At 41.5% G+C, this 26063-nt stretch overlaps 1 protein-coding gene across 1 annotated transcript in view; it reads right to left on the bottom strand.

Moving 5' to 3' along the window:
- Positions 1-26063, bottom strand: part of LOC143300597 (ubiquitin carboxyl-terminal hydrolase 10-A-like) — a 37012-nt gene that overhangs the window by 9560 nt on the left and 1389 nt on the right. Inside the window, exons 2-11 of the mRNA XM_076614374.1 lie at positions 25552-25922; positions 24668-24837; positions 20787-20875; positions 19495-19613; positions 18215-18258; positions 16925-16989; positions 15611-15689; positions 14356-14393; positions 7072-7152; positions 229-363 (exon numbers count right to left, since the gene is read on the bottom strand). Of these exons, the coding sequence (XP_076470489.1) occupies positions 229-363; positions 7072-7152; positions 14356-14393; positions 15611-15689; positions 16925-16989; positions 18215-18258; positions 19495-19613; positions 20787-20875; positions 24668-24837; positions 25552-25922 (1191 nt within the window). The remainder of the gene's footprint in view (positions 1-228; positions 364-7071; positions 7153-14355; positions 14394-15610; positions 15690-16924; positions 16990-18214; positions 18259-19494; positions 19614-20786; positions 20876-24667; positions 24838-25551; positions 25923-26063) is intronic.

Below are 26063 nucleotides of genomic sequence, written 5' to 3'. Positions count from 1 at the left end.
AAAGTGTCAAGGCTTGCTTGAAAACAGAAAGGCGAATGGACTGGGAAGGCAGAAAAAGGAGACAATACTGAAGACAGAAAAATGGCAGAAACAAAGACAGTGACAGAGAAGAGGAAATTTCTAACACAGAATTTTCATAAGGCGGGGATGCTATTTATACTGAAAGACCCCCGGCATCCCCACAGGGGGACTCTTAGTGAGCAAGACGGTTTTAGAGGCAGTACTCACCATGACAACCACAGTCAAGCAAATGAAGGGCTCTGGCTTTGAGTTGGACAGGACCTTCCCACTGGCGTTCAACTTCACATGGGTCATAACACCCCCAAATATCTTCTGAAGAGGACAGTTTCTGTCCACATGGAGCTACAAGCAAATAAACAGCAACGGCAGTTAATAACAAATTTCTTTTTTAACCTAAGAAGAGGAAATCCTAACAAGAATAAACACTGTAACAATTATGACACTGTGAGAATAAACACTTATAAAATTGAGAAAATGAAGATTCATGACATGAAGAAAAAGAGAGAGAGTGTGTGTGTGTGTGTGTGTGGTGAGTATGTAAGTGTCCAACTCTGACAAAAGCCTGTGAGAGACAGAGACATTCTGATCTACTATCAATAGCACTGTCATTCACGATGCATGTAAACATGTTACTAATGTCAACTATAATCAACGTACCCACACATTACAACAGCAACATGCTACTAGCAATAAAGTTACTGAAGATGTCAAGGTCAAGCCACATTTCAAACCTCATATGAGGCCATGTTCTGATTTTTAATATTGAAATCCTGCCACATTTTCAGTGATGCTAGTGACAGTAATGAGAGAGATTTCTTTGGGCATCTCAGACTCAGATCACTCTGACCGTAAAAATGAAAGGACCTAGCTATAGTATAAACCGGCTTCTAGATTGTGAATAACAAAATCTTAACTCATGAAATACTGAAAGGAACACAACTATTCTGATTTTACTGGCTGACAAATTGTCACTGAATGAAGTTAATCTGATCATGTCACCTTGGACTGTATCTGCTATCTAGACACATGGACCCTGGCCTCTGCTAAAAAGTGCACAGCAATTCACATGCACACAACAAAGGGCACACGCTTTTGCATGCCAAAACCAGAACCATACACTTACACATATAACCTATAGTATACAACACCACACACATCCATCAGCACTACACTCAATTATAAATATAGGCACACAAATTATAATATATATGTGTGTGTGTGTGTGTGTGTGTGTGTGTGTGTGTGTGTGTGTTTTAACATAAAAAAGATACAAAATCAAGAACAACTTTTTTTTTCTTTTTTTTTTTTTTTGCAAAGTACACCGTTTCAGCTACTTTTCTTCTTTTTTTTCTTAAATCAAGTAAACTTCATGTTTCAGTCACAGTTCTGATTAGAAAAGTGCAAAGCTTCAATCTTCAGCATTCAGAACAACAGCTAAAACTGTAAAAGGCACCAGACATGCAAGCAGAAAAATCTGGCTTAACAGTCAGCGCTAGAAGAGATTTAGTAGTTCTAAGTAGCAGCAGAAGTGACACTGGTATACATGTACAAGCATTTAGCTGAGAGATTACCCTGAATGGCAGTTGGGCTATAAATAACATGAACTGAAACAGTGATACTTTGAGGATGAAACCGTGATGAATCAAGTGTTCATGCTTCAAAAGTAAATTTTCGAAGGAAATCAAACTGAAATTTAGTGAAAAACAAACTCTGAAAACTAAAATAAAGTATCAGTAGTATATGAGGATGAAACAGTGATGAATCAAGTGTCGTGTTTAGAAAGTACAGCAACAAATGAAAACAAATCCTTAAAAAAAAAATAATAAAAAAGAAAAAGAAAAAGAAATAAGAGGCAAGAGTATCAAGGAGTGAGTACACTGTAATACTGTGATCTCGTACACATGAACACACAGAGAAGCTAACCAAAAATCATCACACACACACACACACACACACACACACACACACTGCAGCAGACAAAAGAACACAAGCATACACCACAAAGAACACACAAGAAAATCCCAGCCCCTGATAGTCAGGACAAGCATTCCACAGCAAAAGCATGATTCATATTAATAACTGTTCAGCAAAAAGCAGGGGAGAAAAAGATGGCACCAAGCATGATGAATATGAAAGCAGCACTGGAAGCTTTGGGAGGGGAGGGGGGGGGGGCAATCTGGAGGGCTGGGGGAACTGCAGCAGCAAGCCTTGTGTATGAAATATCTTACATCTAATAAAGTCACATAAAAAAAGTTTCCAGGCAAAATCTGTCATAAACGATAAGTCTCTGTCACTGACTGAGAGAGAGAGACATGTAACTTCGGTTTTGTTTGATTACTTTTGTAACTGCACAACACAGAAACACAGAAATCAGGAATGCTTCTGATATTACAGTCATTTCCATTGGCTGCACACATATCGCAGATAATATCAATAGGCAGGTGCTAAATCACAGATTGTTTTTTCTTTAGAAATTAGGAGAGCATTCCTGGACTGAATTTAACCCTTTCGCTGCCAGGAGATTAAGATTTAAGTGAAATCTATTTGCCAGGGTTTTTTCACAAAAAAAACAAGAGAGGCAAGGCCTTCAAGACTCACTTGTGATAAATTAAGTCCCCTAGCATTACAGAGTAATTTCCCTTTTTTACTATCTGCACCAAAACGTTTGCAAAATAAAAATTCCATGCTTAGCAAAAGAGGTTCCTGTTTGAACAAAAAATGATAATAATGACTCCTCTTGTTGTTGTGTCAGAATAAGAGGTCATAGTGCCAAGTTTAGAGAATACAAAAAATATAAATATAACAGTAAATGCAGTTTGCATATAATTAGGCTTCTTTTTTTTATTTTTTTGTGCCCATCCCAGAGGTGCAATATTGTTTTAAACAAGATGACTGGAAAGAACTGAATTTTTCCTATTTTTATGCCAAATTTGGTGTCAACTGACAAAGTATTTGCAGAGAAAATGTCAATGTTAAAGTTTACCACGGACACACACACACACACACAGACAACTGAACACCGGGTTAAAACATAGACTCACTTTGTTTACACAAGTGAGTCAAAAAGGGTATAAATTATCAAAAAATCTGTGCTCTTTATTATTGGAAAAAGACCCATAAAAGTATATATTTTCTGAAAGGTAAATGAATAAATGATATAAAACATGTGATCTTTTCCCATTTTATATATTTTCAGTGACATGCTGTTGTTTTGAAATCAGTGTTTTGTTTTTTGTCACATTTTCAACTTGTTCGTTACAAACATCAGTCAGGTAATTTGCACTAAAATATCATATTTTCTGGACAAATGGATATCTGCATACACAAAATCATGCTAGAGCAATCACAATTATTTTTTTTTTAAATTTTTTTTAAAAGACAAAAAAAAAAAGAAAAAAAGACATACACAATGCATTGTGACTTCTCCAAGTGATAATATGGATGTAAGGCCACGCCCCCTCAGTCTCCTCCCTGCCTCAGCCCCCTCCTCCTCTTCACCCCTCTCACACGGTCACTTTATCCAGTTCTCATCAGACTGCGTTGGGTGAGTGCCAAGAAAATCGCGCACAATGTGTCCTGCTAATAATTCGGTCACTTTCTATCTTCTGCTACAGCTGTGCAGCCGTCATCACTTACTGATAGTTGTGATACTAGTATCTTGGCCATTCTGTTGAGCACGGTGTCAGTCCAACATTTTGTTAAGCAAGCGAGGAGACGAGTCTGGATAACACTGCGGCCAGTAACCCAACCAAAACGTTCAAATAAAGGACTGCCTCATGATGTAGATGGTGTTTCTAGCTATAAATAGAATCTAGAAAGATTCCCCAACCTAAAGCTACCAGTATTTTTGTCAATGCACTGAATGCAAACCAGGGAAAAGTCAGAATGTCTTGATGATGAGTAATCTCGTCATTGTGGCAGCGAAGCGTACATGCTTGTGCTGATGAGTTATCTCGTCAAATAGGCAGCCTAGGGTTTAAGTCAAATCCTCAAAGGACTGTCCCAAAAGTTTTCCAGTCCTGATTTCTGGAGTGTCACTGAACTACTTTCACCGACCAAATCATGCCACTGATCCAATCTCATTCAGCAGCAAATTTATGATAAAAATGTAAGCAAACTTACTGATCACCTTTTCCTTTGGTCTCAAAATGAAATGTACTGGTTCTTTTGAGCCAAAGGATAATATGAAAGAAGCACAGAAGTTACACTCATACACAGCAAACAGAAATCGAAGCAGAATACTTTTGGGGGTAGGAGAGGGAGGGGGGTATCGAGTCTGAAAAAACATTAGACAAAAGGATTCACTATAAGAAACCGATGACTGTGATTCACAAAGAGGAAAAAGGAGGAGTTTGTATTATACTCCATGTTTGGTGATACATATACTTACCATGTCAAACTGATGCAAACTAGGCCTATCAGTTTGCTCTGCTTGGCCAAATTGTATTATACTCCATGTTTGGTGATACATATACTTAACATGTCAAACTGATACAAACTAGGCCCATCAGTTTGCTCTGCTTGGCCAAATTTCGCACGGCTAACAGTGAAAAGAATTTAAAGCAAATGGAGGAGGGCAATGCCTACTGGTTCACATGGGGAGCCCTTGTAACCGAGATGTGACAAAAGAAATCCCCTTGGAACCGTCAGCTCTGGTCATACGGAAATCCCTGAGGTAGAAGTTGATAAAGGGATTCTCACTCTGCCAGAAGGCTGCCTCCAAGACATGCTGCAGTGGCATCGAGTGCTGGAAAGCAGCCGAAATGGCTATGGCCTGCACTTTGTGTGCTCTGACAGCTGATATCCCTGTGAGAATGAGAGTAGGCTCTAAGAATGACTTGGGAAACCCAGCGGGAAATGGTGCCTGCAGCAAGGTCTTTCTTGTCATTCTCATTGAGGGAGATGAGAAGACGTCTCTGAGAAGAACGCCTGTGGCGAGACCTATCTGAATAGTATTTGAGGCACCGAACAGGGCAGAAATGCCTATCCTCATGGTCTTGGGCAAGAATATCAAAGGTCTGACCCTCAGAGAGGAGGAAGGGACATCCGGGTCTTGATTCTTAGCCAGGAACTCTGGAGGGAAATGGAGGGTGATGGAACCATCTCTGTGGAAGGCCAGATCTTGTGGCATTCCACTAAGACCATGAATCTCGCTTCTACAATGGCCCGTGGCCAGCAACAGAAGGAAAGTGGTCTTGAGGGTGAGTAAGTCGAAAGGAATAGTACCCAAAGGCTTGAAGGGTTGCTTTCGAATTAAATCCAGCACCAGGAACAAGTCCCACAGGGGCACTCTTCTGGGGTTTCTAGCTTCCTTCAGTGCCCCTAGCCACCTCTCTGAGCAGGAAATCTGCTTCAAAGGAAGGACCACCCAGCTGTCTGATGGTGGTACTGATGGCAAACCTGTACCCTCGCACAGAACTAGCAGACAGGTTGATAATCGAGGAGCAGTGAGCCAGAATGTTGGCCAGCTGCATGCTTGTAGGGTTAATAGGGGGAACGTCCTTAGCCGTACACCACAACCATTCCATCCAGCGAAAGTCAAACAAAGCCTCAGTCCCCACCATTCTTGCTTTGGAGACTATGGAGAGGAGGTCAGAGGAGACGCCCCCCTCTGCAAGTGTTGCCGACACAGAGGCATAAGTGGGAAGTCTCATTTTGAACTTTGTGGCAAAGAGGTCCACCATCAGCTGAAACCACCGCTCCCACACTCCCTGAAGGGTGTCCTTGTCCAGGGTCCACTCTGTGTAGATGACACTCTTGGACCTGCTGAGTGTATCTGCCAAGATGTTGGCTTTTCCTGCTATGTGTCTTGCTGAAAGTGCAATGCCCTTGTTGTGGCACCAATGGAGAGCCTCAGTCCGCAGGGAGAGGTCTGCCGAATGCACCCCCTTTGTTCACATAACATGAAACCATCGTGTTGTCTGTGAACAAGCAGATGGTCCTGCCAGTGACCTCCCCCGTGAAGTGCAGGAGAGCCCTGCAAACAGCCTCCAGTTCCAGAACATTGATGTGGCATAGGCGCTCCTCTAGGGACCAAGTCCTTGCTGCATGGAGTGAGTCCATGTGGGCTCCCCAGCCTAGGGAGGAGGCACCCCCTGTGTCCGAAGAGGGGTGGTTAGCCACTCTGATATCACCTCAGTGCCCTCTGAAGAAGGCGCTTGAGAACCCTGCCCGGGGGATGAGAGATGCCATGGACTCCATCATGCCCAGGAGAGATGAAAGTGTCCATGCTGTTGCTTGGCAGGAATTGTGCAAGTGGCTGAGGAGGCCTGCCAGTTGGTCCCAGCGATCTGGCATCGGAGAGACTATCATGGACCGCATGTTGAATCTCATCCCTAAGAAGTCAAAGGGCTGACTTGGGGACCGATCGCATTTCTCCTGGTTTGTGAGGAAGCCCAGTTAGAATCAAAGGTCTAGAAATCTGGCCGTATGCCTCTGGCACAGGGTCTGCGACTGGAGTCGAGGCTGTGTGTGTCACCCTGTGAGATGTGCTGGGTTGGATCCGGGGGGGAGAGGACAAGGGTTGGCCCCTGGTCCTCCCGGCAACCCAGCGTGCACCATAGGTGCGCCCCAGTACAGGTAGAATGGGGGAAACCACAAGTGGTGCCAGCCATCCTGTGACCCTACCTAAGAGGTAGAGAAAAAGGTACGACCTGAGGGGGCAGAGTCAAATCGAGTACACAAAAGCTAAGAATACAATAAAATCAAGCCGCATGCAGCAAAGTAAGGCCAAATGAACATGTTTAATAGCCAAAAAAAAGTGTAATATGAGACAGAGCATAAACCTGACAAGATGGTGTTGAGAGCCTTGGCCAAAGGAACGATTCAGTGCCTGTAGCTTTTAGAGGCGTTTGATTGGCTAAGAGCGGACAGGGCAAAGACGGGTTGTCTTTTCACAATTAGCTGCGCGAAATCTGGCCAAGCAGAGCAAACCGATAGGCCCAGTTTACATCAGTTTGACATGGTACAGTATATGACACCAAACAGGAATTCAAAATTGTGGATGAATGCAAACAATGAAAATGTGCGCAACCAAACGTGCGTATTTACCTGTCGACGCCCTGCCCTGCGGCCCACTTTCACCTGCTGCCAACCTCCCTCTTCCTTCTCCTCTTCCTGCCCATTCTCAGCCTGCAACAGGCCATTATGTGTTTGTTCTCCACTCGATATGTGGAGTGATGGCCCATAGGTAATGCGTTCGCTTAGGAAGCAAGAGAATCTGAGCGTGCTGGTTCGAATCACGGCTCAGTCGCCGATATTTTCTCCCCCTCCACTAGACCTTGAGTGGTGGTCTGGAGACGATAAACCGAGGTCCCGTGTGCAGCATGCACTTAGCGCACGTAAAAGAACCCACGGAAACAAAAAGGTTGTTCCTGGCAAAATCCTGTAGAAAAATCCACTTCGATAGGAAAAACAAATTAAAAAAACTGCACGCAGGAAAAAATTTAAAAACCCGGGTGACGCTGTAGTGTAGCAACACGCTCTCCCTGGGAAGAGCAGCCCAAATTTCACACAGAGAAATCTGTTGTGATAAAAAACAACAACAAAAAACAAATACAAATACCCACACTAGACTGACAACTGTAGGGGGGGGGCCGGGTGGGTACAGTTAGTCACTACTGCTTCCTTACTGTATCCATACTAAACTAGTAAGTAATGCTTCCCTACTAGTACTCCTTACTGTATCCATACTAAACTAGTAAGTAATGCTTCCCTATTAGTACTCCTTACTGTATCCATACTAAACTAGTAATGCTTCCCTCCTAGTACTGCTTCCTTACTGTATCCATACTAAACTAGTAATGCTTCCCTACTAGTACTGCTTCCTTACTGTATCCATACTAAACTAGTAATGCTTCCCTACTAGTACTGCTTCCTTACTGTATCCATACTAAACTGACAGCTGTTGTTGACAGTAAGCACCAAGCAGCATAGGTCTGAAGTGGAATACATACTACTGAATGCTCTTGCCCTCTTTTACATCTATCTGTTTTATTCACACCCTCACTGTGTTACACCCAACTAGCAATGCACGTTTTGAGATGGTCTCTTGCATTCTTTTTTTTCCCCTTTCATCACCCTACTCTTTTTTACTTTTTTCTTCTTTTTTTTTCATTTGGTGTAGGGTTTTTCTTTTTGTGCACGTATGTGTTGATTTTGTTGCTGTTAACGCTGTTTTCCTAATCAGTTCCCATGCTCTCACTGTTCTCTCAGCATTTAACACACCTCTGCTCCCTTCTGCTTCACCAACACAGACACACCCGGGCTTCATCTAAGCAGACAAGAACACATCCAGCCAGGCATATCACTGGGAAGTATTTTTTAAATCCAATCTGCTGCTGGATTCTTCCCAGAGATAAGTGTGCCATGCTTGTCTTCTTCTTTGTTCATAGGCTGTGAAAAGGGAAGCGACCGCTGTAGAGAATGACGTACTGGTTCAGGAGTAGCTTCCCTTCCTTCAGTTAGTTGCTTGACAACAGAATCAACAGTCGGACTTACGAATGTGTCTCTCCCAATCTGTTACTGTGTTTAGGCTGTGTTTCTAGTCTTGGAATGATTGGTTTCATTACAAGCGCCAACAGGCAGAGTGAGATGGTGTCACAAGTGTGTCAGATGTGTACGATCTAGCTTGAGAAAGTGTCAGATACTGAAACTTGGATGATACTGAACAACGAGAATGGCAATCTGATACGATCCACCACCAAAATTTTCCTTCAAGCCCAGCGAGTGGGAGGATTGGATAGAAGATTTCCAGCGGTTTAGAAGGGCAACTAAACTTCATGAGGAAGACAGAGATATCCAGAGAGATTCTCTTCTTAATGCTATGGGCACTAGAGAAGCCGTGAAGATTCTGAGAAATCTCAAGTTCAGTGCTGAAGCGGATCCTCCTGAATCAGACACAGACTTTGACTGTTTGGTGAAAAAGTTCACTAAGTACTTCGTACCAAAGAGAAACATCATCCATGACAGAAGTTCATTCAATTCCAGAACACAGTCATCTTCTGAGAGTGTTGAAGAGTTTGTCCGCACATTGCAGGCACTGGTCTTGAACTGTGACTATCAGGATCCAGATGATCAGGTGAGAGACAGGCTAGTCATTGGTTTGCGTGATCAGCGAGTGAAAGAAAAGCTTCAGCTTACACCTAATCTCACACTTGACTGTGCCACAGAAGCTGCGAGACAACATGAGATGATTAAGCAACAAATGCAGGAGCAACGTGAAGCAGCTAGTGGTGAGGCTAATGTCAACGAGGTGCACATTTATCATCATGGCCGTGGTCGAGGTCGTGACCATGAAAACAGAATTCCACAGTGCAGAAAAGGCTCTAGGCACCAGTCTGATGAATATGTGACTGCAGGAAGACCAAGGGATGCATGTACACACTGCGAGTATGTACACACTGACAAGCCATGCCCAGCTAAGGGTCAAAAGTGTAGAACATGCCAGTGCGAGAACCATTTTAGCAGATGCTGCACCATGAATAAGCCAGGCTCAGTCCGAGAAGTGGAGGCGGACATGTACTGGCTGGATTCAACAACTGTCAGACACACTGAAGCATGGTCAGTTGAACTAGATGTGTGTGGAGAAGGCTACATCACAGTCTTTAAAATAGACACTGGAGCTGATGTCACAATCATGAAAGAGGCGGAGTACAAGAAATTACCAAATTGACCCAGACTTCACCCTTCATCCATCGCATACTTGAAATCACCTGGTGGAAAAGGGAAAAGATTAGGTGAGTTCACTGCAGAAGTTACACACAACAGCAATGAGTTCACTTTCCAGATTCTAGTGGTACCTCAGTCCGCAGGCAGTAACTTGCTCAGCAGGGCAGAGTGTGAGTCAATGGGACTAGTCAAACGACTAAATGAGGTCAAGGATGAAGAAGTCTATGGCAATACAAGGCTAATGAAAACACCTGTCAAACTTGTGCTTTGAGATGATGCCAAACTGTACTGTGTTACTACTGCTCGACGCATTCCCTTTCCTATCTGTGACAAGGTGAAGCAGGAACTTGACAGGATGGAGAAAAACGGCATCATAGAGAGAGTGACAACACCAACTAACTGGGGTGCTCCAGTTGTGCCAGTCAAAAAGAAGAATGGCGGCATCAGAATTTGCGTCGACTTCAAGAAACTGAATAGGAGTGTGAAAAGACCACACCTTATGGTACCTAACCTTGAAGACATTGCACCAAAGCTAGCAGGCTCTAAAGTGTTCTCAACACTGGATGTTTCTGGAGGGTATTTTCAAGTACCTCTAAACAAAGAAAGCAAGTTGCTCACCACGTTCATTACACCCTTTGGACGTAATTGCATGAACAGACTAGCCATGGGCATCAATGTTGGATCTGATGAGTTTCAATGCAAGATGGAAGAAACGCTAGGTCATCTAGAAGGATGTGAGATCATCATTGATGACATTCTTGTGCATGGGGCAACAGCTGAAGAGCATGACCAGCAAATATCCCAAGTCATGAATGCGATCAAGGAATCTGGTTTGAAAATGAACAAAACCAAGTGTCACATCATGCAGGGAAAGGTTACGTTCTTTGGTCACGTGATCAGTGATAGTGGAATTCAACCTGATCCACAAAAAGTTGAAGCTATAACCAAGCTGAGCGCTCCCAAGAATGTTGGTGATCTGCGGCGTATACTGGGTATAATCAACTACCTGGGGCGCTTCACAGAGGGTTTGTCTGCCATACTCAAGCCCATGAAAGATCTGCTGCAGAAGGATGCACACTGGCATTGGGGTCCTCATCAGGAAAAAGCTTTCAAAGCTGTGAAAGAGAAGATCGCAGATCTTCCTTCTTTGGCCTTTTACAGATCTGACCGACCAACTACAGTGAGCGCAGATGCTAGTAGTTACGGACTCGGAGCAACACTTCTCCAGACAGATGACAAGGGTCAACAGCATCCAATCGCCTTTGCTTCATGCACTCTCACAGCAGCAGAGCAGTGATATGGACAGACAGAAAAAGAGTGTTTGGGATCTGTCTGGGCAGGCAAGAAATTTGAAAAGTACCTGGTGGGACTTGAGGCATTTGAGCTTCTGACGGATCATAAGCCACTGGTTCCTCTCATCAAGAGCAAAGATCTGGAGCAGTGCCCTCCAAGATGTCAGCGAATGTTAATTCGCATGATGTGTTTTAATGCTGACGTACACCATGTGCCAGAGAAAGAGCTCATCATAGCTGATACTCTGTCACAAAGTCCTCTGCAACATGATGAGCAGGACAACACAGATTCAGCAGAGGTTGAAGTTTTCATGAACTTGCTTGAGTCTTCGAGACCAATGAATGACACTCGACTACAGTCACTACATGAGGCAACAGCTCGTGATCAAGACCTTCAAAAGGTCATAGTATACACCAAGGATGGCCAGACCAAGTACCAGCACCTCTCAGTGGTTACCAGGCTAACCAGTCTGATCTGTCAGTGTCTGATGGACTGCTGGTGTATCAAGACAGACTTGTTGTACCACAGAGTCAGAGGAAAGAGATCCTTGAGAAATTACATGAGAGTCACCAGGGACTGACTAAATGCAGAGACAATGCGAAACAAACTGTTTGGTGGCTAGGTATTGGTCGAGACCTGAGTCGCACTGTTGAAAATTGCATGACCTGCTGACAGAACTATTCTGCACAACGTTCTGAGCCACTGAAACCTACTGAGCTTCCAGGCAGACCATGGGAGAAGTTGGAGGCTGATATTTTCAAATTCAAAAGCAAAGACTTTCTGGTCATTGTTGACTACTACTCTCGCTGGACTGAAGTGAAACACTTGTACTCCATGAACAGTGCAACTCTGATTCAGAAGTTCAAGCAAGTGTTTGCTGATCATGGAATCCCGGAAGAACTCGTGTCGGACAATGGCCCCCAGTTCACATCACGAGAATTTGCCGACTTTGCCAAAAACTACGGTTTCAGACACCACACAAGCAGCCCATACTTCCCACAAGCCAATGGGGAAGCCGAGCGTGCTGTGCAGACAGTGAAGAAGATGACGGGACAGAAAGATCCAGACATCGCAATGCTGAACTATAGAGTGACACCTCACTGGAATCAGTCCATCTGTCACGTTGATGGGACATCAGTTACGTACAAAGATCCTGGTGATGTCCCACAAGCTGCAACCAGTGAAGGTGGAAGACAGAGAGGTCCGTGCCCATGATGCTGTGGCAAAGCAGCAATACAAGAACAACTTTGACCACAGACGTGGTGCACGGCCACTACCAGAATTGACACCTGGCACAACTGTGCTGATCAAGAATGTCAACAAGAAATGGAATGTCAAGGGCAAGGTTATTGGTCCAGCTGATAACAGTGGGCGGTCATACAGGATTGACACTCCACAAGGTGAACTGCGTCAGAACAGGAAGGACATTCAGAAGATCACAGTCTTCCATCATGAACGTGATCATGAAGATGTCTTTGTACCGGATGAGCCAACACCAGGAACTTCAAGCCAAACTGATCCACTGCCTTCAGCTCAAGCTCAACACCAACTGCTTACAACATGTTCGAGTCGGAGACCAGACTCCAGTCCACCTTCAACTCCAATGCCGAGACGAAGTGAAGGACGCAAGAAGAAGCCTCTCCGCTTCGTTGAAGAATATTGATCTCCAGAACATAGAAAGACTATTCAGTAGAGTGTGAATGAATGCATGATTTGATGTTTAGTAGAGTGTGTGTAGTAGTTAGTAGTTGTGCATGTGTGTGGGGGGGGGGGGGGGGGGGTGGTATTTGCTTTTCACGGAGGTATCAACATGTGCCATGTACAGATCGCCCCCTGTCATGATCTGTCATTTCGACAAAAGCTGGCCTCAACTTCAGTCCATGGAAAGGAAACCTGTGACTTTGCTTTTGGTGCTCTGACAAATCACTCTCTTCTCAAGGTCTTTTCACTATAGTACAGGGTTTTCAAACAAAGAACATAGACCAACACTCTCAAAAGAGTACTTCCATTTTCATTTTTGCCAGGTCATCAGCAAACGATTTTGAACGGACCACTGGCTTTTATTTTTGGTCAAAAAACACGCTCCATTTTTTATGAAAATCTCTAAACGGATTTCCACACTCAGATGGAAGAGTTGCACCGAAGCTTGCATGTACAAGTGGGCTTTAATGTGTATGACCATTTTTACCCTGCCATAAAGGCAGCCATCTACCTGTCACAGCGCATGCTGGGTACATTCTTGTTTCCAGAACCCACTGAACACCAACATGGACAACAGGATTTTTAATTTGATCTTCTGCATGTGTATACACATGAAGGGGGTTCAGGCACTAGCAGGTCTTCACATATGTTGACCTGGGAGATGAGAAAAATGGGAACAGTTTCAGGAAACTGGGGTGAGAATCCAGTGCTTTAACCATTCAGCCACTGACCCATCGCAGTGGGTTCAAATCAAAGATCGGGACCACAATGGCAAGTGTCATCCACCCATGTCCTGCATTTGCCTTTCTTTCTTCATTTTTCTTACTCTTCATCTGCCTTATTTGTCTTTACATTTGTCTTACTTTATACTTGTCTTACTCTTCATCTTTCTCATTTGGCTTATTTTCTACATGTCTTAATATACAGTCGTCATGCTCTACATTTGTCTTATTTGTCTTTCTCTACATCTGTCATTTGTCTCAGATTTGTCATCCTCTACATTGTGGCTCTCCATGCCCTGCTCTCGTGGTGACCTCAATTTTCCCCCATCACTGTAGTGAGTTTGTGTCCAAGTCTTTGAGGTCGACAGAAATTGTTGTTGGTCAGCCAAGCTGGCGGCCAGGCACCATAAACAAGTCACTGCTGTCATCATCAGCAGAATCAATCTGAGATGTCCTGTGTTTTCAATCAGAGCAGGATCAGTGAGCAGCACCATAAAGAGACAGACTGGGATCTGCTCTGGTGCGTGGCTCGAACGGCGATCTAACTTTGATGACAAAAAGCACAGGGAGTGATACAACAGGATGTAGCCATGTAGGAAGGATTCCAGTTGAGCAGCATGTAGGTAATGCCACTGAAAACAAGAACTGTAAATCTTTTTCAGACTGTGCATCCCTCTTCGTTTCACACAAAACCAGACACATCCATACTACAACCTGCAACACACACACACACACACTCACACACATGCGTGTACACACACACACACAGCACTGCCTAAGTCCACACGTAACTAAATAAAACATTTCTGTCATATCTGTGGCAGAACATGGCTCTTGGGATCTTGGACTGCAAACTGAAAGGCAGGTGAGACAGAAATACAGCACAGGGAGCCTTCAGTGAATAAGGCAGTAGAGCAGAGATTTATCATACAACCACAACAATACTTACAAAGTAGTCAATGGGGCCATTGGTGACCTGTTGTTTGTCTGGAAACAAACAAAAATGCACATATAAATATCCCTAAACTTCAACTACTGTAAAGTTCGGTCTATAAGCTGCGACTTTTTACTCCAGCTTCAACCTCTGCGGCTTATACAATGATGCAGTTTATTTGAGGATTTTAACGATCCCGAGAGTGTCACGTTCTCGTCTATTCTTAGCTGCCCTTCAACTCACCAAAATCATGATTTCTGTCCATGAATTTTTGGATGAGCTTCAGGATAGTGTGCTAACTGTTCACATTTTATAAATCAAATCCCCACACATTAAAGCCTTCAGATCAGCATTCAGTTCTACTCTGCTCAAGCGTACACCCTCATCATGCCGAAAACGTGACGTAATGCCTATGATGCAGCCTTCAAATTGAAGGCGATCAACCTAGCAGACGACAGTGCAAGCGGCGAACCAGCAGCGACCTCCACTTTGCATTCATGTTCATGAAGTGAAAGCAAGGCTGAAGTCAGTGACAAGATGGTGGAGGAAGCTGTGCTGGTTCTCTTCAACTCAGACACTGAAGACGAAGATTTCAGTGGATTCAGTGAGCAGGATGACGTTCAATAAATGTGACTATCCCTAAATTATGGATCTTATTTTCGTTGTGTTTATTTTTTTATTTTTTACATTTTTTGTGTGTGTGGCACTAGCAGTATTTTCGCTTGCTTTTCTTTGTGTTGTTCCCACTTGTGTTTATTTCATAACCTACAGTATTGACAGCTTTTCTGTAGTATTTGTATGTGTTCCGGTACCGGAAATAAGTGCGGCTTATAAGCCAGTGCAGCTTATGTATGTATAAAATTCATTTTTTTCCAAAATTTAGTGGGTGCAGCTTATATACCAGTGCGCTCAATAGACCAAACTTTACGATAATTTTAAAACAAAATGCTAAATATCCTTGAACAGAGTCTGGATACAAACTCTCAAAATGAATACAACAGTCTGTCTACAAATTTCCAACTAAACATTCTGAAACAGGCCAAACAACTGAGGCAAAGTCTCCATGGCTCACAAGTAATACTAATTTGTGTCTGCTGTAAATCAACTTTCTAATCATTACAACACTTAAGGTGCACACATGCACATGCACTTTCTCCATATCTCTCAATAAGACCTAATAAAATAACATTTTCTACAAAACTCGTCATCTTTAAAAGAAAAAAATGTCCACATATCAAACTAATACTGTAATTTACACATGTCTCACCACCTTTAAATAACTTTAGTTCATCTTGAACTCTGGTCACAAACGCGTGAAAAAATTCGGTCGCATCCCCTTGACGGTCGGCCTGAAAAAAAAAAAAGAAAGAAAAAAGATGACATGAGGAAGTTAGATGGTTATACCTGCCATGGGCTAGAAATTCACATAATACTTTCTGTTGTCCTTGGGACTAGTAGATGAAAAATAATGTACTTCTTTTTACTTGTCAACCCAAAATTTCTGCTTGCCCTCCCTAAGTAAAGAGAGAGTGAATACAAGTCTCTACCAGTTGTATATTCCAAAACTCTCTTTATCAGACAATGTACAACAGCCATTCAAGGCTTCTGCTACATGATTACCATTCTTTTCTTTGTCTCTTGGTCACACTAGTTTCCAATGAATTATTTGTTGATTACAAAGGTGCATAATTTCCAGGGCTGTAAAACCAAAACTTCAACAGCAACATGTTGCTGACTGGTCTAAACCCTTTCACTTCTAAAAATATTTATCATTTTTGCAAAAATATCAAGAACCTCTTAAAAAGAAAAAAGAGGAAAAACAAACAAAGAAACAAATAATGTAAAAACTTTCAAATATATGTAAAAGTATGTCTCTTGAAGGAAAATGAATGGAGAACATAATCATATTTAGCATATGTTCAATGTTAACTTGCATGACCGGCTGGACTGTTGACGATGCAGTTTCCCTTAAGACCAGATATTATCCATGCTGAGAAGTGAAAGGCTTAACTGAGCCTAAGGTAAAGTTGATAAAAAAATGCACAATGACAGGCCCACCTGACAGAGAGAAGTAAAGGGAGTTGATCTATCATTTCCATGCTGACACATCCTATTCATAGGCACATGGGTAGGAGGGTGTAGGGGTGCTTTAATGAAAAGGAAAGAGGGAATTGCTCAGTCACCCTTTCACTGAGAGTCCAAAACTGGTTGCACAACATGCAAGTGGAGAGAACAATTCCACTAGTCTGCCAGAAGGTTCAGTTGTCCCAGACAACTGGATGGGTGAGTATTTCAAGTTCCTGCTGACCAGTATGTTTTTCATTTTTCACTAAGTCTGTCATGTCAAAGGCAGAGAAAAGAAGCTGGTGGCAGTATACTGCCTATGCCAGCTGGACAAACTGTTTCATTCAAATCATATTCCCATGGCTTTAAAACAGACATACACTGAAATAGACTAGCAACAGAGAGGTAGAAAGACATGCAAGCATTGGGTGAGTGTCAACTTTCCCAAATCATATAAAATCACAATTATTCAACTGCAGAAGGATCAGCACACAAATCATTTATCAAAAATACTACTTACCTTAATGGCGTTGTTGTTCAGTTTCGGCAAATGTCTGACGATGTACACATCATCCAGGAAAGGCTCTGTTCCAAAACAAAAACAGGGGCGATGGTTTTATCAACAGACAGAACCACTAAAATAAAAATAATGTGGGGTGAAACCCAACTAATTCTAAAATATTTCTTTCTTTTTTCCCATGTTTTTAAATTACATTAGACATGCAGGCCACTTTTGTCATCACATGCAAATCACATGAAATTTATATCCAAGAAGAATCTGAATGTAAATTTTTACCACTTAACATCTCTTGCTCCTTTAAGGAGTAAACTAAAATAAAAAAAAGAGCACCAATGTTCAACCACTGTATTTCACTGTACAGACATAGATGCTAATTACGTCTCAATAAGACAAGGTGTCTGTATGCCTGCGATTGCAAGACTGCATTAATATGTGTACACACAACCAGGTAAGGGTGAAAGTGTAACGCTTTTGAACTGAATGCATAAAATTCCCATTCATCTAGGAGCCCCTTAAACTAGCAGAATTTCAAGAGAACTAGTGCAAATGTTCCATTCTCAAGAGCGAGGCTAGGGTTGACTTTCAGCCTAAAATGCTATGTTACCCCCACAACTGTACACAGAACACACATTTCTACTTCCACATCTTTCATGCTCATTTTAGACCAAGGTGTATTCTGGAAAACTCTGAAAAGCTCATGCCTGAAATTCTCAATTCACTTAAAAGTTAAACACACACACACACACACACACAAGAAACAAACAAACAAACAAAATTAATAACTAATTATCTTATATTAAATTTTCTCTGCTATCAACAGAGCATACATGATCAGTATAATTGTAAGAAACTGCCAGTCTCCACATTGTGAATGCTTTCAACTCCACTGATCAAAAAACAGCTCACACCAAAGTTCACTCTGAGGGGAGGGTGCAAAACAACTGCTGTTCTCTTTTTATCCCTCCCCAGCAACCCATCTGAAAATTTCACAGAATGTTGATATGCAGGCTTTTCTTACTGTCTTCCCCCCAACCCCATCATTGTGACCACCCCCCCCCCCAACCCCCCCTCCCTTTCCAATACCAATACCCTTCTTTGGCTTGTATATCACAATATATGGAAGATATGCACACATGACCTTATAATAACATAAATTACACTCTGATTTGTGTGAAGAATTGAAATAATCATGTATATATATACATATATATATACATATATATATATGTGTGTGTGTGTGTGTGTGTGTGTGTAACCTAACCATGCAAAAAACAAAACTTTGGTACTTACGTTCTTCTGAAGGGCGCCTGATGTAATCTCTCCAAAGTCTCACACTGTGAAAGTTCAGACAAACAGAAGTAGTGACGCTATGTTCAAATGGATCAGGTCTTTCTTTACCAGTCAATGTTGTTACATTAACAATATAAACAAGAATGACATCTCTTTTGGTTGTTCTTCAGGATGTTAGAGTTACAGCCTTTTCTCTTCTCTCTCGCATAAATACATGCCACAGGAGGATAAAAATCAAAACAAATGCAAGCTTGCACACACATACAGTGACAGACAGAAAGGCAGACACACACACACGCTGTCACGCACACACACACACACACACACACACACACAAGAGCGAGGCCGGAGTTTCAGCCTAAAATGCTCTGTTACTCCCACAACTGTATACAAAACATACATTTCTCCTTACACATCTTTCATGCTCATTTTCGACTAAGAAAGATGATTTTGTTTGTTTTTTTGTGTGTGGTACATGTAACTTTGCATGTGTGTCTTATAAACAAATAGTAAAGAGTGGTAACTCTCTCCATTCACAAGGTACACAACTTAAGTCAGTGCTGCTTACGCTACCAATTCAGCTAGCACACAAGTAAATAAAAGGTACAAAAGGAAGTGCCGGGCCTGTCCTAATACTGATAATTTGACATGTGCACACAGCAGCAAAGACAGAAGAAATGTACAAACACAAATAAGCTTTTATTCAAGACTGGCATAGCCTCTTTAATCCTGAACAAGCCCACAGAACACATGAACAATACAGAACAAATACATGGTTGCCTTTGCGGTTTTTCAACTGGAAATTAACATAAACAAATAATGAGGCCAGGAGATGAAATGATAAACAAATAGTAAAGAGTGGTAACTCTCTCCATTCACAAGGTACACAACTTCAAGTTAGTGCTGCTTATGCTAACGATTCAGCTAGCACACAGGTAAATAAAAAGTACAATGGAACAAACCCAGACACTTCCTCAAAAAAGGAAGCACTAGGCCCATCCTTATACCAATTATTTGACATGTGCACACAGCAGCAAAGACAGAAGAAATGTGCAAACACAAATAAGCTTTTATTCAAGACTGGCATAGCCTCTTTCATCCTGAACAAGCCACACAGAGCACATGGACAATATTGAACAAACACATGGTTATATGCTTATAAACCTTGTTAAGGTTTAACTGACATAAAAATTGATTCTGATTCTGATTCTGATTGACACACACACACACATACACATACTGTTACTACACACACACACACACACACACAGAATACTCACATCCCTCCACAAAAGGGAGCCTGCTCCTCCAGCACATCCAAATTGTGGCCCTCCAAGGACCTGCTCAACGTCGTCATGAAGCTGACGAACTCCTGGATACCAAACATACTTTGCAAGACCTACACATCTGTCAAGGATCATGCACATCAAGAAAACCAACACACATACTACAAGTACTACCACGTTGCAAGGACAGACATGACTGTAGTAGTTGAAAACAAACAGCCCACTGTCCCAATTCCTAGACCCTTGACAGCAGTGCCAGAGGTGTGTGTGTGTACGTGTGTGAAGGAGGGAAGTCACTTCTGACTGGACCTGAAATACAGTCATCAAACACACAACACACCTGTACCCATACACTTTCTCTACACAAAACAATGCAGATGAGGAGACAAAAGCCAGGGCTTTTTAAAACATTCTGAAGTAAAACTTAGGTAACAGATGTAAAGATTTAGTACAGAAGGAGGTCTTTGGGCAGACTCCACGTGAACTGAGAGACAGAGACTGCTGACCTGAAACAGGACCTTGCAAATATATGTACCATTAAACATATGACACGGAAAATAAATAAGACAAATATTTTAGGTATCCCTGTGGATCATGCCAAGCACTAAAACTAATCTCCTGGAGAGTGTTGAAGTCATCTTCTCACAGATAAGTTTGCAGATTAGGCTGTTCTTTTCTTTGTGTGTGAACAGGATCCTTTATTTTTCCGAGTAATTAGATTTTTGTTGATATTATAAAGTATACTGACGAACTGCTGAATAAAAAAAAAAAAAATGAAGAAAAACTTAAAAACTGGGGTTTAGGTGCAGAAGCCCAAATAAAAAACATTTACAAACAGAAAAAAAACGCATTTCATATCAAATATTTAATAATAACAGTTGGTGTGAAATACATGCTGACAGCTTTGGAGAGAGGTAGGCTCTTTAAGTGTGACTGACATGCATGCTACCCAGTGAGGGACCCAGAATCAGCTGGCACCTGGTATCTTAAGGGTGGGCATCTTTTCTTTTCCTTTTTTGTCCTCATCCTCTAGGTCAAGTTTTGTACCTCCATCTTCTTCTTGTCCATGACTATGCAGATGATTGAACAGATTAAAGAAACGCAAATCCCTGTCAGCATTTAGTGAGTTACAGAAACAAAAACACAGCCAAAATCAGACCAATGTAGACCAAAATGATAAAATAATCAATTTAGCATACTGTCATCAGAAATAGGCAGACACAACAACAATATGGATAAGTCCCAGTAAAATTAGCCACATGATGATGACAAGCAGGTAAGGATACGCAAAGTAAATAGCAGAGAGTTCCAGAGTTCTTCATTCCCTTAGGTTGTGGCAGCTTCACACAAGAGTCCACTTGCCTCGACAGGAAACCTGTCAACAGATTGAATTAGATCTAAATGCAAAATCCTTTTTTGTTAAGTTCACCGTCCTCTTTTACAAATCATATCACTACTTTCAGACTGTCAATATTCAAACTTGTATTCATGATTTCAAACTGTATAACGCAGTTACAAAACTTCCTTTTAAAACAAAAAACAAACAAAAAATGGAGGTAAAGCCTTCTGTAACTTGACTGAAACTTTTAGTAATCTTACAAAATTAATGTTATGATAATTCATTATCTGCAAGTTTTCAATGCTGTTAGATTCTAATTAATCAAAGACATTATTCATTTTAAATTTCATAAAATAATTGTGAAAGGATAACTTGGCTAAAATATGCCTACACTTAAAATGTTGTTTTCTTTAGATAATGAAAACACTGATCTTATGGCTCATGTGAGTTGAACACTCCATAAATATTTTTTTTCTAAGGATTTTGTCTGTAATAAGGTAAAAAAAAATAAAATAAAAAAAATAAAAATAAAAAGAACCCCCCTCCCCCCCCCCAATCTTTTAAAGGTCAAAATAATAATCATTATAATGAATACTTATATAGCACACTATCCAGAAATCTGCTCTAGGTGCTTTACAAAAACGCCTTTGTTAACATAAAACATTATATCTATGTTACATACACACACCAAAATGTGACCACACACACACACACACGCACGCACACACACACACACTACATACATTTTAACATACATGTGTACCTAACAGCTACCCTAACACATAAGCACACATAGGCAGGCACAAACTTACATAAACACACGCACACACAATACACATTCATATACATGCATATAGTTATGTACACATACATATGTATACACACATAGTCAAGCACACCTAACGAAAAGGAAGTGGGCCTGCCACAATTGAACTTATTGCTGAGGGAAAAGGTGAGTTTTGAGACGAGATTTAAAAGATGCGAGGGAATCAGAATGACGGAGGTTATCAGGGAGCTTGTTCCACGTCTTTGGCGATTGAAAAGAAAACGATCTGTGTCCATAGGTCTTACTTCTGACGTGAGGTATCCTGAGAAGTCGAGTATCAGAGGAAGAACGGAGCTGGCGAGACGCGGTATAGATATGGATGAATTCAGAAAGATACTTGGGGCCAGATCCGTTGACTGCAGAAAAGGTCAGAGTGGATAGCTTATAGTCTATTCGATCAGAAACAGGCAACCAGTGGAGAGACTGAAGGAGAGGAGAAACATGGTCAAATTTAGAAGCTCTGCAAATGAGTCTGGCAGCGTTATTCTGAATTCGTTGGAGTCTGTCTAACAGATATTTGGGAAGGCCGGCCAAAAGAGAGTTGCAGTAATCCAATCTTGAGAGAACCAGAGAGCATACAAGTGTCTTGGTTGCATCGGTTGAGAGATAGTGGCGGATAGAGCTGATTCTACGCAGTTCCAAATAGGCAACTTTATAGATATTCGAAATGTGCTGTTGGAAGGAAAGAGACTGGTCCAGGATTACACCAAGACCGCGAACAGAGGGAGAAAGTGAAACAGGTGTGCTACTGATCAGAACAGAGTCAGGAAAGGAAGGATGTTGACGAAACTTCTTTGGACAGGTTATCATAAATTCAGTCTTATCATCATTTAATTGCAGCTTGTTGAGAGTCATCCAGTCCTTCAGGCCAGCAATGCACTCCTGTGTTTGAGTCACCAGTGCATCAAATTCAGCTATGGAAGCTGACTGATAAAGTTGTGTGTCATCAGCAAAGCTCTCATGCGACATCACATGATGACTGATGACATCCGACACAGGAGCCGTATACAGCACGAAAAGAACAGGACCTAGGACGGACCCTTGTGGGACACCATATTTCAAGGCAGATACTCTAGAGTATCTACCATTTACACACACTTTCTGTGTATGATCTGACAGGTCAGATGTGATCCATGCTAGTGCAGTGTCACGAATACCAAAGGAAGTTTTAAGTCTGTTCAAGAGGATAGAGTGGTCGATAGTGTCAAAAGCTGCTGACAAATCTAAGAGAGCGAGAACAGATATCTTATCCTCATCAAATCCCGAAAGCAAATCATTCACTATTGATAAAAATGACAGATTAGAGACAGGTCGATAATTTTTCAAACAATTATGATCCAAAGATGGTTTCTTGATGAGTGGACGTACAACAGCAGGTTTGAAGCTTTCAGGGAAACAACCAGACAGTAAGGAAGAATTGATGACATGAGTAATATGTGGCAATAGAACATCAATACATTCAACCAACAAAGAAGACGGGACAGGGTCAAGCTCACAGGATTTCGGACAAGCGCTCAGACACACTAAATGACTAATATTTTTGTGAAGTTCTGGGCAAAACCACATGTTTGTTATTTACTGTATTTCTTGTGAGCATATAGTTTTGGTAGTGCTTCAAACTGCAGGTTAGACTTTAAAGTTAATGAAATAGGGTCGGGTTTTTGTGTGTGTGTGTGTTAATTTTTTAATAAAAAAAATTTTTTTTTTTATTGTTTGGGTTTTGGGGGGTTTTTTTGTGTGTTTTTTTTACAATATCCAAAGGCTTGTTAAGTAAAACTAAGAGCAATGTTTTGTCATTTTTTACATGGCAATATGAAGTTACATACAAAGACAGGGTTAGTGAATAAATATCTATCATGCATGTGCTTCTGTGTTTCTCAAAAATAAGCTTTTAAAAAGAAATTGTTTGGAATGCTAAAAGCAGACTCTAAAGACTGGAAGTTATGAACACCTTCAATTACTGAAGTAACAGCGCACAAGAATTATTGGAACTGAGTACCTTTTTTTTAACTTGACATCAATGTCACATTCATGTGCCATTCACTGATTCAGCGGAAGACAATAATCTTACAGTTACAAATCAAAGTGAAATTTCCTTGACATAATTCTAAAATCATCTTTTATGCTTTGGATCATATTCACATATTTATGAACATAATAATTATATATATATAATATATATATAATCTCTCTTACCACACAGATCGTCTGTCTTTCTCACACTAAAAGTAAAACACAAATCTGACATTACTTTATATTAATTAGTGATAAAGACCAGAAGTCCTATCAATTTACGTGCATATAAAAATAATAAATGCTTGTAGTTTAACTCAGCACTGCCAGTTCATCCTCCTGACTTTCACCACAGACAGCCCATTTGTATGGGTCAGTAAAAAAAAATCTTAAGACTTAATACTGATGATGATGGAGGAGGAGGAGGACAATGACGATGTTGCTATGGAGGTCCATTTCGGTTTGGGACTGCGTGACAAGGCTGTACTCTACGCTTCCTGTCATAATATCATCCCGGCATTAACCAGGCCTGAGAGATACAGATACTTGCAGTGTTAGTCAGGTAATTAGAGCAACACACCCAAAGATGCATCCGTGAAGTGGATGACACTCGACTGTAGTCCCAGTCTCCCCATTTAAGCCCACAGCACACTCAACTCTAGGTAGAAGCCGGCCATGGGCTGAAAAACCCACCTCCGCTGGGATTTGAACCCGCATCCTCCCAGCCATCAGTCCGTGACACTAACCACTTTGCCACAGTGGCTGGTAATTCAAAACTTTATTAAACCAACGATTTGGTTCCTTTGAAAGTGAAACATGTAAACAGTTGATAGTAGGGCCTTGACAAGGGCCCATTGTCTGGAGAGAGTTAAATGAACTGTCATGTACACACACATGTACAGGTGCAACCCTCACTCCCAGGCATCATGCACAGACACACATAATATATACACATACACAGACAAATTATGAATAAGTAAATAGCTTACTTTGGACTGCAAGTGCAACGCGCAGCTTCTCTCCATCTTTTTCAGTAGGTCTTTTTGCCTTTTGAGTGTTAGCAGAGAAATCTTCAGCTCTCTGCCCCTGACTCTGAGTGTTTCCATTGCCGTTGCTTTTAAATAAACTGGCAAAGTTCATTGCTGCAGGCTTGGGAGGCCTAAAACAAACAATGCATGAACAAATTAAATGGCACAAAACAATGTGATGATTGTGTACCGAGAAAAAAGATGAAAAAAAAAAAAGGAACCAGAGAGAGAGAGCATAAAGAACTCCACAGAGCCACACATCAACTTTACATGAGATGGAACTCATGAAGAAATAAAATCTAGTTCTCTGAAACACAGTGAAAGTACACATAGGACATAAATATGTTATTCATCAAGTGACCAATGGCTTTAAAGTTTACTGTATCTACTGTAACTAAATTAGATGTTAAACAGACCAAGAACACCTCCCTGGTACAAGTCACCCCAAGAGACCAATGAACTCCTCGAATGCAGCACAAAGAGAAGTTGATCATTATGAATTCAGAGCCATTTTCCATGGATTCATGTGAGCAACACGTCAGACTATAAATTCTAAGCTGAATATAATTATTTCAGAGAGCGCTACACTGCTTCGGGTACAGGATTTTGCATACCCCACCATCCTTCCCCAAGTTTTACTTGACTGAATATTATAAAATTATCAATCAGTGCAATTGTGGTTTCGGAGAACAAAGATCATAAATGCAAGCAATTAGGGGATGCATGCATGCATGTGCGTGCATGTACACATACTGATAGAGATCTGTATGCATGTCTGTGACATTAGATACAAAACACAATATCGAATATGATAATATCAAGTCTATTATTTGTATCAAGCTTACCGTGCATCCATTTTGGGAAAAGAATTAATCCCCTGGGCCTTAGGCATGAACACTGGAGCGTGAACATTCAGCGGCTTTTGAGCCTTCTCTGAGAGATCCTCTAAAGGCCCATTGGCATTCAATGTCTTTTGAGCTTTCTCTGAGTGATGCTCTGATGGACTGTTCGATGAATGTTTCTCAGAACATATGTCGTCTGTTTTGGGTTTTGTGTCATGCTCCTGGCCATTTGGCTGGCAGTTAAGTGTTCTTACTCCACTCTCGTAATACGTGCACCCTATTTTCTTGATCAATTTCAGGAGTGCTTCTCTTCCTTCGCCATGTGTACCCGCGATGTCAATGAAGGCGAACTCCATCTTCCGTCCCAACTGGCTCTGAAACAAAAATGAAAAAGCATTTTCAAATCTGAGTTCAGTCTGAAGGTAGGAACTGTAAACACAGAACTCAGTAACCAAGTGTTGTACACAAAAGTACTGCAATCGCTGTACTTAGCATGGAGTCGTTGAAATCAAATT

This window comes from Babylonia areolata, chromosome 26, assembly GCF_041734735.1.
Source record: "Babylonia areolata isolate BAREFJ2019XMU chromosome 26, ASM4173473v1, whole genome shotgun sequence".
NCBI lineage: Eukaryota > Metazoa > Mollusca > Gastropoda > Neogastropoda > Buccinidae > Babylonia > Babylonia areolata.
Note: the sequence above shows the minus strand (reverse complement) of the source record. Positions and strands in the feature narration are given on the sequence as shown.